Genomic DNA, 13894 nt, shown 5'->3' with positions numbered 1-13894 from the left:
CTACTTCACTGAATTATTGTAGATATTGGGGAAAATGAAAGATATTTCATACAATTAAGCACCCTCAGTGGTGCTTTTAAAAAATAAGCAACAAGAAATAAAACAATAGATATGTGCAACATACATATATAATACTATAAACAAAATGAGGTGACAGTGAGTGTAGAATTTGATAGTTATAGAAAAATTAAACCAAAACATTTTCTCTTTCCTTTGGTTTGAAAATAGGGCATGTGCACACTTGTGTGCAGATTTCCACTTACCTGTGCTCAAGTGTATTGAATAGCAGTGCCATTCTACTGACTTTGACCTCCAAATCAAACATTCATCCTATTAAGCGGTAGCTAAAAGTCCCTAGATTTGTTCCCGTTTCCCAACAAAGCCATAGCAGTTCTCTGACACAATGTGCCAAAGGGCATTCTTCACATCCTTGTTCCTCAGGGTGTAAATCAGTGGGTTCAGCATCGGGGTGACTACAGTGTAGAAGAGAGCTATGAACTTGCCCTGCTCATGAGAGTTGCTCTTGGCTGGCTGGAGGTACATGAAGATGATGCTCCCATAGAACAAGGACACCACTGCCACGTGGGAAGAGCAGGTGTTGAACGCCTTTCTTCGTCCTTCTCTGGACTTGATCTTCAACACAGCCTGAGCAATATGTCCATATGATACCAGGATGAGACCCAGTGGCAAGACAACAAAGATAAAGCTGGCTACGTACATCTCCACCTCATTGAGGCTGGTGTCCACACAAGCCAGTTGCATAATGAGGGGCATCTCACAGAAGAAGTGGTCGATGCGATTGTTCCCACACAGTGGTAAAAGCATGGTGAGTGTGGAGCCCACCATGCTGGTGGTGAGACCCCCTAGCCATGAGACCAAGGCCAGGCCAATGCAAAGCTGTGGGTGCATAATGACAGTGTAGTGGAGAGGCCTGCAGATGGCCGCATAGCGGTCATAGGCCATGACAGCCAGGAGGACACACTCAGTGGCTCCCAGCCAGTGGGAGACGTAGAACTGGACCACACAGCCTCCATAGCTTATGGTTTTCCGGGGTCCCCAGAGGTTGACCAGGAGTTGTGGCACAATGCTTGTGGTGAAGCTAATGTCCAGGAAGGAGAGGTTGGCAAGGAAGAAGTACATGGGTGTGTGGAGACGCACATCCTTCCAGGAGACCAGAATGATGGTGCCATTGCCCAGGATAGCTACCGTGTAAAAGCAGGAGACCAATCCAAAGAGGACAGGTTCCAGTGAGGGCCGGGCAGAGAAGCCCAGGAGCACAAACACGTGTGGAGAACTTCCATTGGCCATTTCCATCATCATATGCTGGGAGGGAGGAGTTGGAGTGTCAAGGCCACTGTAGGGGGAGGTGCACTGGAAGTGAAACATGCACTGATTACCTGCATCAGAATGTAGCCAGGAAAAATACGCATGTGCCAGGCTCTTGAAATGATGGCCATTTTGGGATGAGTAATAAAGGACTTAGGAACTTGTGTAACCTGGGGGAGAATGCACATTCATGTATTATTAGCTGACTTTTTTATTACTTAGAATGACAACATCTGGATCCAGGGTAAATATTTGTTGTTTACTAATTTGGATAGACTGTATAAGCCTTCTAATTGTCTTGTCAAATCGCACAATCATCTGCAGATTTTTACGTTGTTATTAAATATAATGTGCTACCTCTGCCCACATTTTCATTGCTTTTCTGCTCAGTCATTTTGTCATCCTTTAACTCCTGAACTTTGAGCAATAGTTTCACTTGTCTTTGTGCTTCTCTTTTGCTGCTCTAAGCATCCTCAATAATGAGTTGTGGTTTTACATGAAGACTTTATAATCTTGTTGCTCTGTGGGTCCAACACCTGCACTGTCTTGGCTTGTAGATGTTGTTGTCCTTGTATGTGTAGGGTTTTTTTCCCTACAGAAGAGCCACACGTGCATTTTTTCACTGCCTCAGGTCATTGTACAGTTTTTTTTGTCTCTCGTGGGACTTGAACTCGGCCTGGGCGCTGTCCCTCAGCTCTTCAGCTCAATGCTAGTGCTCTACCACTTGAGCCACAGTGCCACTTCTGGTTTTCTCATGGTTTATTGGAGATCAGAGTCTCACAGCTTTTCCTGCCCAGTCTGGCTTTGAATTGTGATCTTTAGATCTCAGTCTCCTGGGTAGCTAGGATTGTAGGCATGAGCCACAGGCACCCAACTACAATTCTTTTAATCCATTCACTTTCTGGTTCTCTTCCTTACTTTTCCTGGCCGTCTTTATTTCCAGTACTTTCTGTGTTACAAGAATTATGTTACTCTATATTTAGTAAATGGTAATGGTGCAAAACAATATGTCTTATAGTTATGTTTTTCTATATGCCTATTACATTAGTTTTGTATTTTGGTGTTGCCTGTCTCACTTCACAACATTATACGTTCTTTGGAGTTACAATTTCCTGTGTATTTTGTTTTCTTCTGGCTCCCCAGTGCTTATCTGATCCAAAGAAGCTATGTAATCAGTATTATGCACATGTAATAATGAATGCATTGCATTCATTATTCATTATTCATTATTCATTATTCATAATAATGGCCTGTGGCCTCAAAAGAGGTAGTAGGGTTTGAACAATATAAGGGCAGAGGTGAAGGGAAGAGGTGAAGAGGACTGCCAGCATAACACCATAACACTGTAATGAAGACAGTTATTTAGAAGCTGCCAAAATCATTCAGCGCTGTCTATCTACCTTCTACTCTTACACACTGGTGGGCTTCCACATACATTTATATACAGTTGAAATTCCCTCAAGTCATATATAACCGATGGACTGCCCTCTGCTCTCATGCTCAAGTAGACTGTTCTACCCTCTTATACAGATGAAATAAAATAATCTGTGACTTAAGGATCACAGTGTGCAAATAAGAAGATCATATATTGGCTTTGTATCCCAGTATTGGGAATAAAAAAAGGTTGCACATATTCTCAGCTGTACATTCAGCTCTATAGTGGAAACTGGATAGTGTGTTTCATATGCTCCTACAAATCTCAGGAGCCCTTCTGTGAAATATGGTTATATAATTTTAACACGTATATTAAAAAGAAAAGAGTAATTCATTATAATTAGAGTTCATCCAGCTTTCTCAAAGAAGTAATTAGAAGTTATAACTAAACAAAATTGGCGTGAATATTGTGTAAAATTACAATCTTTTAAATTTCATTACATATGTTATAAATTGAACCTAAAAAGGCTGATCTTAAATGAATCATAGAGCAGAATAGTGGTGACCAGAGGCAGAGAGCATGGACTACAGGGACAGATGCTGATCAGCAAATGGGTCCTGTACTGTGTTTTGGTGTTGTGTGGCCTGGTGAATGTCATAACAGTAATTCATCAAAATTATTAGAAGAGAGGCATCAGAAGTTTCTCTCCATAAAGCAATGGATATACTGATTATCCTGGCTTGGTCTTGATCTTCAATCAGACAACACATGATATCTTATGAATATTTACTATAAAGTTTGTGGATGTCTTTCATTCTGTATTTAAAATTGGCTTAGAAAACTTAAGTGTCTGATGAGACTAAACTATGAAAGCTGTATCAAGAGGGACTTGACTGCTCCAGAAACCTGAGCAAATCATATAATTTAGTTCTGACTCTTCCAGTGAAAGAGCATCTAGGAGAATGGATTCTGAACTAACAACTGGGGAGGTGAAACAAGGAAAATCAAAACAAGGGAATCTTTATAATGAGGATGTGGGACAAAAAGAGGAGAACAGGGGTACTTATCTGCCACTGAGTCATGCCATAGGGACTGCTCCATACGTAGTTACCACCGATGAACAGAGGCGAAGTGACATCTCTGTCACCTGTGGGTGTATGTGCTCGGCTTAGAGAGAGGAACTAGGCTGACTCATAACTGGTAATGTGCAGAAAATGTGTAATTGTTGCCTGGAAATGAGAACCATAAGATCAGTCATGAGGCAATAACTGAATAGAGTCTTGACAAAAAAGAGACCATTCTGATGATCTGACCTATTTCTAGAATTGTTCAGTGGCATATCCAAAGCTCTAGAGCTGCTTAGTACCATTGGAGCTGTCCCTGAGATATACTAATTATTATTATATCCCAATAAAGGGAGAGGCACACTTACCCAAAAAGACTCACCAACACATTCATGATAAAACTTTGACATGTGACTCTATGTCAAGTATTGTGCAGTTACAACGAAGAAAATGACATGGTGATAGTTAATGGAAATGTTCTGAGTCCCTATTTTATCTGAGTTAATCGTACAGTCACACATTGTACCCCACAGTATAGGCAATAGGCTAGAATGCCGAAGACCACAAAAGAGGATGTAAGATCATTTAACTGGTTCAGGGTTGACTAGCCTTAATTGGAATTGCCAGAAAATTGATAATCTCCCACAGATATCACTTACCAGTGGTGAGGTGGCAGCATCCTCATCTCCCTTCAAACAGGATGGAAATGCTGAAAGTCAGTACTTTACTAAGGATTGGTAACATTTATTAGTTTGTAGCACTAGAAAACGGGTCAGCTAAGTAATTTAAAAACTGTTCAAATATTGAAAACCTTCAAGTTAGTGGCAGCAGATTTGCTAGAGTAGTGGGTTTAGTACATGTCTAATGATGCATTCTTAAGTCATTCTAAGTTGGAATTTGTTTGAATCAGAAATAACATTCATTTTTTTGTTAAAAATTAGTAGTCAAACAAGTAAGGATGGGATGTGTGTAGTTGTACATGTATGTAGTCCTAGCTCCTTGAGAGACAGAAACAAGAGGATCACTGTGTATAGACTGTATAAGCAGTGAATCAAAAACAAATAAAAATTGAGTTGTAGTTCTACTGGTAGAACACTTGGCTAGCAAGTGGGAGTCTTCTGTTCAATACTCAGTACCATCCTCTACAAAATAAATATCACAGCTCATGCCATTCAGGGTAGAAATATAGGCTGACCCACAAAGAACAAGGCCTTTATAGCCATAAGTAATCCCTTTTATTCTCTGGAGCACTCAGGAGGAGACAGGATGGTGCCATATATCAGGGGAGTAAAAGTGGAGGGGAAGAAACTTGGGATTTCTTTCCCTGCTGGATAATTACCATGTTGTTGTAATGTACTCACAGGATTTCTTTCTTTATGAATAGAAGATTATTTTACATTACTGTTTCTAGAGCATGAGAATTAAATCTCTTTCAGCAAAGATTTATTGTGTAGTGATGGCGGTAGTCTGACATACTGGCTCATTATACTAATTTTGACACACAGTTCTATAGACTTTTTAAGTCCAATCATTCTCTGGGTGGTGTACATTTCAGTGATGACCTAATATTTTCTTAATTGGGTATGGTTATTTTTATTATGGTAAAGTACACACTATACATGAATTTATTATTGGTATACATTTTGGTGATATTCATACATTTTTTGGTAGGTCCTGGGGCTTGAACTCAGGGTCTGAGCCCTGTCCCTGAGCTTTTATGCTCAAGTCTAGTTCTCTAATACTTTGAGCCATAGTTCTACATCTGGCTTTTGGTGATTAATTGGAGATTAAATTCTTATGAACTTTCCTGCCTGAGTTGGCTTTGAAAGGTGATCCACATATTTTAGCCTTCTGACTAGATAGAATTATAGTCTTCAGCCTCTGATGCTTGGCCAGCCTCACATTTAATATGCATTTGCTTACCCTTCTTCCTTCCATTTATATTGACCTTCCTCCATTGCTCATCCACCTGATATAACCTCATATTTCTAGCTTTAAATTTACAGCAAAAGGTAAGAGACAGTTTTTTTTAGGTCCGGTCGTGGGGCCTGAAATCTGGGCCTGGGTGCTGTCCCTCAGCTCTTCAGCTCAAGGCTAGTGTTCTATCACTGGAGCCACAGCACCACTTTTGGCTTTTTTCCTTTTGCTTATGTGGTGCTGAGGAATCAAACCCAGGGCCTCAGGCATGCAAGGCCAGAGCTCTACCACTGAGCCACCTTCCCAACCCAGGTGACAGTTTTGATTTTGCTGAAAAATAAATGTTTCTATAAAGAAATTTAAATTAACATGTCGAGTTCAACACAATATTCCCATATGCACATATAGCAATCAGTGATCAAATCAACCTACCCTTTCTTTACCCCATCCTCAAATCTTTATCTTACTTTTAGGATGATTTCTCATAGCTTTTCCATATGAGAATGGACAAATAGTACTTGTCTTGTATCTGGCTATTTCACTAACATAATGATCTCTAGTTCCATTCATTTGGCAGCTGACCAATATTTTATTGTGTGTATATACCCCAATTTCTTTATCCATTCATCTGGTGATAGGCACCTAGGCTGATTTCATATAGCTACTGTAAATAGTGTAGCAATAAACATAGATATGCAGGTATTTGTTTCATATGTTGATTTTATATGTAGATATACCCAGAAGTGGGTCATTTGGTAGATCTACTTTTTTAGCTTTTGAAGAACTCCATACTGTTCTCCAGGATGGCTACATGAATTTACCTTCCCACCAAGAGCAAGAGCATATTCATTCCTTTTACTCTAGTCCTTACCAGTACTTGTTTACATTTTTTTACAATATAATGGTGAGCCTTAGTTTATTTCCTATTTGTTTAAAATTTATATTAAAGCAGAGCAAGAATCTTTGGTTATATTATAAAAATAAATAAACATTTAATGATCTCCAGTAACTATTTAGTCTTTATGATTGTTGTTCATTTTATCTATCAACTTGGATAGAGCATGGCACCCAGATATTTGGCCCACTGCAGACTTGATATTACTCTGAAGCTTTCTTTTTGAATGAAGTTGCTATTTAAATTAGCAGACTCTGCATAAAGCAAATTGTTTCCTCTAAGGGGTAAAGTAGGTTGTTCTAATATTTTTCTTCTTTCACTTTCGTTTTTCTTTTCTCTTCCTAACATTTTATTTCTTTCACTTTCTTTTTCCTTTTCTTTTCCTCCCTTTCTCTTTCCCTCTCCCTCTTGCATTCTCTCCCTCTGAGAGATTCTGGATATATAGCCCTGCTTGACCTGAAATTCATAATTTTCTGCCTCATTCTCCTCATTCTCCTGTGTGCTGGGATTAAAGATATGCACAGCTACACCTGGATAATATTATTATATTCTAAAGAGTATTTTGAAAGAATGTGCCCATACTTTTTAAATCTCCTAATGTGAATAATGAAACATATGGGATCTGAGTATAACTAAATATGTAAAAGAAACAGGTAGAAAAATCATTTTGTTAAATTATCTTTTGACAAACTATTGTTTTTACTTTATTGTTATTTTAATATATTTTAATATAATTAATTGATGAATAAATCCATTTTTGTGCTTTGGTTTCAGGATGATGTAGAAATCTGTGTAGTCCAAGCTGTCCTCAAATTCATTATCTTCTTAACTCAACCTCTCTGGAATTGGGATTGTAATTGTATGCCACTTTGCCTGGCTGTTTTCAAAATTTTTAATGATGTTATTTTTTTCACAGTAAACCTATCCATGTACAAATTACAGCTTTCCATTGTTTTACATACCTTCAGAGTCTTTTCCCCACTAGAAATGAAGGAGGTGTTTTAAAGAGTCACTAGATGTAAACTCAGTGGTAATCAGCCCTGAAATGTAATTTGCAAGGTGGTCTAAACCTCTCAATATTATGTACTGTTTTGGTGTTAATTTATAAGCAAGCTGTAAGATGAAAAGTGATACTTAGGAGAATGCATAATTCTGAATAGGGAGGGGATTTTTTTTGGAGGCAGGATTTGGAGAATAAAAGTTTACTAAGTAAAGCTGGGCACCAGTGGCCTATGCTTGTTCTAGCTACTCAGAAGTCTTACATCTGAGGTAGTAAGTTTGAAGCCGGCCTGGGAAGAAAAGTTTGTGAGACTCTTAGGTCCATTTTTTCAACTGAAAAGATGAAAGTGGACCTATGGCTCCAATGGTAGAGCATTAGGCTTGAACAAAAAAGCTCAGGTACATTGCAGACACAGGCACACACAGTTACATGCACACACACATAATTAATACCTGTTCAAATATTACTGCAATCACGTAATTTTTTGTTTGCTTATACTTCATTAAACATCAGAATTCTAAACCTCTTACTGACTAATATTATCAACTTTATATTATGATTTCAAGCTTTAAGTCAATCAAGCCAATCAAGTCAATCTGAAAACGTGAGTTTTCTATCTCAGGCCAGTACTGTATGATCATTTAAAAAACCTATAGAAACGGAGTTAGTGTATAATGATGCACGTTTTCTTGGATATAAAAAAGTACATCAATTTAATAGTGACTAAGTATAAATATTCTCATGCATCTGGAAACAGGTCTAGAATTGACTATGAAATTGTAATATAGCTTACTCTTTGTAGCTAGATCAGTAAAATATAGCACTTTATTGGTAAAACATTAATTTCCTGAAAATTCAACTCAAAAGAATAGTATTCTTTAGATTCCTTATCTTGAAGGAGGAGGATAACTCTTAGTCATAACACTTCTATTACCAAAAATATGGGACTCTTCACACTAGCAACAAAATTCTCCAACTCTCTCGAATTCTACCATTCAATTCATTTCTAACCTTGGTTACTTGGATATAGGGTTGTATTCTATGAGCGTAAGGGTCATCACACCAAACCATTTTTAAGTTGGACAGTAATTTCAAGTCCCAGGTTACCCCTGCTTCTCTGGCTATTAAACAGGATCTGTCAAGTTAGGTGGTGTTCTTAGAACTCAAGAAGACAATTGACCTTATTATGGAGGGTGTTAAAAGAGTACAAATGGATAACCAGATGAAGAAGGGCACAGGGTTAAGTCTGGAAGACCCCTTGAATGCAAGACCTTTGGTCTCTGTGGAGTTTGGGATACACCATAGCCCTGGCACTTGAAGTGTGGTACAATCAGAAAAACTGTAAACTCCATTATTTGGGAGTTCTGATGGAGGTTCCGTTATATAAACATGCTTGATTGCATGATAGAATTTGGTGACTCTATTTCCAGCTTCTTTCTTCTATCAGGAAGTCTGGAGGTGGGACTGAAAGGTCCTATCTTCTAGTCTATGACTAGTCTTCCTGGGGACAAGTCCCATTCTGAAGCTAGCTAAGAGGACCGCCTGTGTCATGTTATCAACCTAAACTCCTGTGGTTGAAAAGGGCTCATTGTGACTCAGAAAAGACTTTCCAGTCTTGGAAAAAATTGTATTAAATGAAGTAAGCCAGAGCCAAAGAAATAGGTTACGTAGTTTCCCTCATTTGTGGTAACTAGAATGTGCCTATAATCCTCAAGTAAACACAGCAAATGATTAGAAAAATACATGGAGACACACTGGGACATGATAAATTATATAGGAGTCTAGACATTCACTCTGAGGCCAAAGGAGTATATGCCTAGGGGTGGTTGACAAAGGTTCATGGACATGTGACCATATAAAATGAACTGTGGAAAAGGAAACAAGATAGTTTTCAGTTGACATTGTTGCTGTTTTTTTTCTTTTCCTTTTATTGTTTGTTAGTTTGTATTGGGAAGGGGAAAAGAGGAACAGAAAAGGTAGAACAAGGGTTAATAAATACAACAATGGTGCTCACCACATACTATGTGGGAAATGATCTGTTCATCTTATGAGTGAGGAGGTAGAGAAAATTTGGGAGAAAACAAGGGAAAGGGAGACATGATTTAAAAACAATTGTACTCATTACCTGATCCACATAACTGTAACCCTTCTGTATGTCAACTCTACAATAACAATAAAAACAAAATTTAACTAGTTTGTAAGACTTGATCTTTTTAATTCTACCAATATTTACTTCACTATGTTATTAAAAATACTAAGGAAAATGAAAGATTCTTCATACAATTAGGCACCCTCAGTGACTAGTATTCACATAAACAACTAACAAGATAATGTAACACTTAACATAGATATGTGTAGTATATAGATATGACAAACACGGAGATATATATTGTACATATATATATATATATATATATATATAACAATTCATGTTAAAAACTGTGTAACAAAGCTTTATAGTTAATGAAAAGTTAAACCAAAATATCATCTCTTTCCTCTGTTCTGAAATTAAGGCATGGACATACGTGTTTTAGATTTCCACTTACCAGTGCTCAAGTGATATTGTAGTGACATTTTACCTATTCAGACCTCCAAATAAATCATCTATCCTACTAGCAGTGGCTAAGGAAGTCTGGGAAATGGTGGTTCCTGCCTGTAATCTTAGCTACTCAGGAGGTTGAGATCTGAGGATCATGGTTTGAAGCCAGCCTGGGCAGAAAGCCGTGACAGTCTTATATCTCCAATTAAACAGCATAAAACCAGAAGTGGTGCTGTGCCTCAAAGTGGTAGAACACTAGCGTTGAGTGAAAAGCTCAGGGAGAGTACCCAGACACTGAATTCAAGCCCCATGACTGGTTAAAAAAAATGGAAAAGAAAAAGAATTGAAGGCAGAAGTATAAGCAGTTATTTCTATACCCAAGTTCAGAGTAGTAGTATTTACAATTAAAATATGGAAGTGGACAGATGCCCTGTAATCCTAGATACTTAGGAGGCTGAGATCTGAGGAATTGTTTTGGAAGCCATTGTGGGTAGGAAAGTCTTCCAGACTCTTCTTTCCAATTAATCACCCAAACCAGGAAGTGAAGCTACCAATGGTGGAGCAGGAACCTTTAGCAGAAAAGCTCAGGGACAGTACCCAGAGCCCAAGTTCAAACCCCATGACCAACAAAATTAAAAAGTGGCTAAGGTCTTTAGAGTTGTTCCTGTTTCTTCGCAAGACCACAGTAGTTGTCTGACACAATGTGCCAAAGGGCATTCTTCACATCCTTGTTCCTCAGGGTGTAAATCAGTGGGTTCAGCATCGGAGTGACTACAGTGTAGAAGAGAGCTATGAACTTGCCCTGCTCATGAGAGTTGCTCTTGGCTGGCTGGAGGTACATGAAGATGATGCTCCCATAGAACAAGGACACCACTGCCACGTGGGAAGAGCAGGTGTTGAATGCCTTTCTTCGTCCTTCTCTGGACTTGATCTTCAACACAGCGCGGGCAATATGTCCATATGAGACCAGGATGAGACCCAGTGGCAAGACAACAAAGATAAAGCTGGCCACATACATCTCCACCTCATTGAGGCTGGTGTCCACACAAGCCAGTTGCATAATGAGGGGCATCTCACAAATGAAGTGGTCGATGCGATTGTTCCCACACAGTGGTAAAAGCATGGTGAGTGTGGAGCCCACCATGCTGGTGGTGAGACCCCCTAGCCATGAGACCAAGGCCAGGCCAATGCACAGCTGTGGGTGCATAATGACAGTGTAGTGGAGAGGCCTGCAGATGGCCGCATAGCGGTCATAGGCCATGACAGCCAGGAGGACACACTCAGTGGCTCCCAGCCAGTGGGACACATAGAACTGGACCACACAGCCTCCATAGCTTATGGTTTTCCGGGGTCCCCAGAGGTTGACCAGGAGTTGTGGCACAATGCTTGTGGTGAAGCTAATGTCCAGGAAGGAGAGGTTGGCAAGGAAGAAGTACATGGGTGTGTGGAGACGCACATCCTTCCAGGAGACCAGAATGATGGTGCCATTGCCCAGGATAGCTACCGTGTAAAAGCAGGAGACCAGTCCAAAGAGGACAGGTTCCAGTGAGGGCTGTGCAGAGAAGCCTAGGAGCACAAACACGTGTGGAGAACTTCCATTGGCCATTTCCATCATCATATGCTGGGAGGGATGTGTGGATGTGAGGGGAGGTGCGCTGGAAGTGAAACTTGACGTCATTGCCTCCATAATTATGTAGCTAGGAAAAATAAGTTGGATGCCCAAGTCTCTTGCAAACATGACCAGCTTGGAATGAGTGTTAAAGGGCTGGGGAATTTGGGTAACCTGGGGGAGAATGGACATTTATGTATTATTTTTAGCACTGACTTTTAAAATATTAAAATGGCATCATCAGGACTCAGACGACAAATTTAATATTTATTTATTTAGATAGATTGTGTAAGTGTTATAATTCGGTCCTGTCAAATCATACAATCATCAGCAGACTTTCACATTGTTATTAAATGTAATGTGCTCCATATATCCACATTTTCATGGCTTCTCTTCCCTGTCATTTTGCCATCTTTAACTCCTGAACTTTGAGCGATAGTCTAATCTGTCTCTATGCTTCCCTTTTGCTGCTTTCTTAGCATTCTCAAAAAATGAGTTGTGAGTTTACATGAAGACCTCATAGATCATATTGCTGTGCATGTCTAACACTTATGCTCTCCTGGCTTACAGGTGTTGTTCCCCTCTTATGTGTAGGGATTGTTCCCAAAGAGCCAAACGTTCACTTTCTCACTTGCTCGGGTCATTTAGCAATTATTTTAACCCAAGCACTTCTTCATCATAATATAGAAACCCTTCCTGGCTCCTATTTGTATCTTCCCTGGGCCATATTCATTCACAATACTTCCTACTTCACCACAATGATGTCACTTTCTTTATAGTGTATGTTAATTTATTGTGACATTTTTAATATGTGCATCTTATATTAGTGTTGTATTTTATTGTTGCCTCCCACACTTCACTAGGTTTAATTCTTTGGAATGAGATTTTTGTATGTATTCTCTTTTGCTTTTGGCTGCCCTCTCTGATAAGATATGCTATGTAATCTGTTTCATGAATGTGCAATCATGAATGCTTTGTGAAATAGGTTGTAAGAATGTCATGTGGCTGGAGCAATAAGAGGGCAGAGGTGAAGGACATCCAGTGTAAACACATAATCCTGTTGAAAGGACAGTCATCTGGAAACTGCCAGAGTCTTGCAGAGACTCTCTGATCTTATATACAAATGGACCATGTGCAATGGTGGATTTCCATTTACACTCATACACAGATGGACTGCCCTCTTCTCTTTTACAGATGGAATGAAAGAATCTATGATAATGTGAAACCGAAGATCATATAGTACTTTTGTTTTTTTGTGTTGTGAACAGTAAAGGCCTCATACATTCTTAGGCAAGTGTTTTGCAACTAAACCACACACCTAGCCCAGAAGATCAATCCTGTAGTCACAACTGAATAATGTGTTTCTGTAAAACTCAGTGTCTCTTCTTTGCAAAATCATTAATTTATCCTATCATGTACTTTACAATGAAAAATCAATTAATTATAATTATAATCATAATATATTATAATTATACAATATAATATAATTATAAGTTATCCAATTTATTATATTATAATTATTAAAATTATCCAATTTATTATAATCATATTATAATTATTAAAATTATCTAATTTGTTATAATTATCCAGAGATGATATGAACTTTTCTTTCAGCTCTCTTAAAGACCTAGACAGTGAAATTTACCTCTTTCTGTAACTAGAAATTGATCAAACAAAGTAAGCAGGAATATTATGTACATTTATAATACTTAAAATTTGTTATATATGGCATAAGTGGAACCTGAAAAGGATGCTATCAAAGAAATCATAGGGCAGAATAATGGAGATTAGAAGCAGACAGGGAGGGTCACTGATCAATGAACGAATCCAGTGATAAGTTTTGGTATTCAATGGCATGGTGGGTGAATATAATATAATAACAATAGTTCATCAAAATTATTGGAAGAGAGGTGTCTGAATGTATTCTCCATAAAGCAATGTTGGATGTTTAAGGTGATACATATGCTCATTATCCTGACTTGGTCTTGATTGTGAATCAATACATGATATTATTTCTTAAACATTTACTATAAAATTTGTGGAGGTCTTCCATTCTGAATTTGAAGTGGGCTTAGAGAACTTTTAATTATTTGTCAAAATTAAAAGAGGAAAGCTATATTAACATGGATTTGATTGTTTCAAAAAGCTGAGAAAATGGTGTGATTTCCA

The 13894-nt window shown here is 38.5% G+C and overlaps 2 protein-coding genes across 2 annotated transcripts; both read right to left on the bottom strand.

The window, feature by feature from the left end:
* Positions 1-354: 354 nt before the first annotated feature.
* Positions 355-1317, bottom strand: LOC138835640 (olfactory receptor 2C3). Its single transcript, XM_070034112.1, has one exon. It carries the CDS (start codon positions 1315-1317, stop codon positions 355-357), a length of 963 nt encoding a protein of 320 aa, XP_069890213.1.
* A 9451-nt stretch (positions 1318-10768) lies between these two features.
* Positions 10769-11731, bottom strand: LOC138835639 (olfactory receptor 2C3-like). The gene has a single exon (XM_070034111.1). It carries the CDS (start codon positions 11729-11731, stop codon positions 10769-10771), a length of 963 nt encoding a protein of 320 aa, XP_069890212.1.
* Between the last annotated feature and the right edge of the window lie 2163 nt (positions 11732-13894).

Source organism: Dipodomys merriami, unplaced genomic scaffold, assembly GCF_024711535.1.
Source record: "Dipodomys merriami isolate MVZ:Mamm:240054 unplaced genomic scaffold, mDipMer1.0.p SCAF_24, whole genome shotgun sequence".
Lineage (NCBI taxonomy): Eukaryota > Metazoa > Chordata > Mammalia > Rodentia > Heteromyidae > Dipodomys > Dipodomys merriami.
The sequence above is the reverse complement of the archived record's forward strand: the minus strand, read 5'-3'. Positions and strand labels throughout refer to the sequence as shown.

Excerpts from the sequence above, each read along its gene's own strand:
- LOC138835640 (XM_070034112.1), bottom strand. The coding sequence starts at position 1,317 with ATGATGGAAATGGCCAATGGAAGTTCTCCACACGTGTTTGTGCTCCTG.
- LOC138835639 (XM_070034111.1), bottom strand. The coding sequence starts at position 11,731 with ATGATGGAAATGGCCAATGGAAGTTCTCCACACGTGTTTGTGCTCCTA.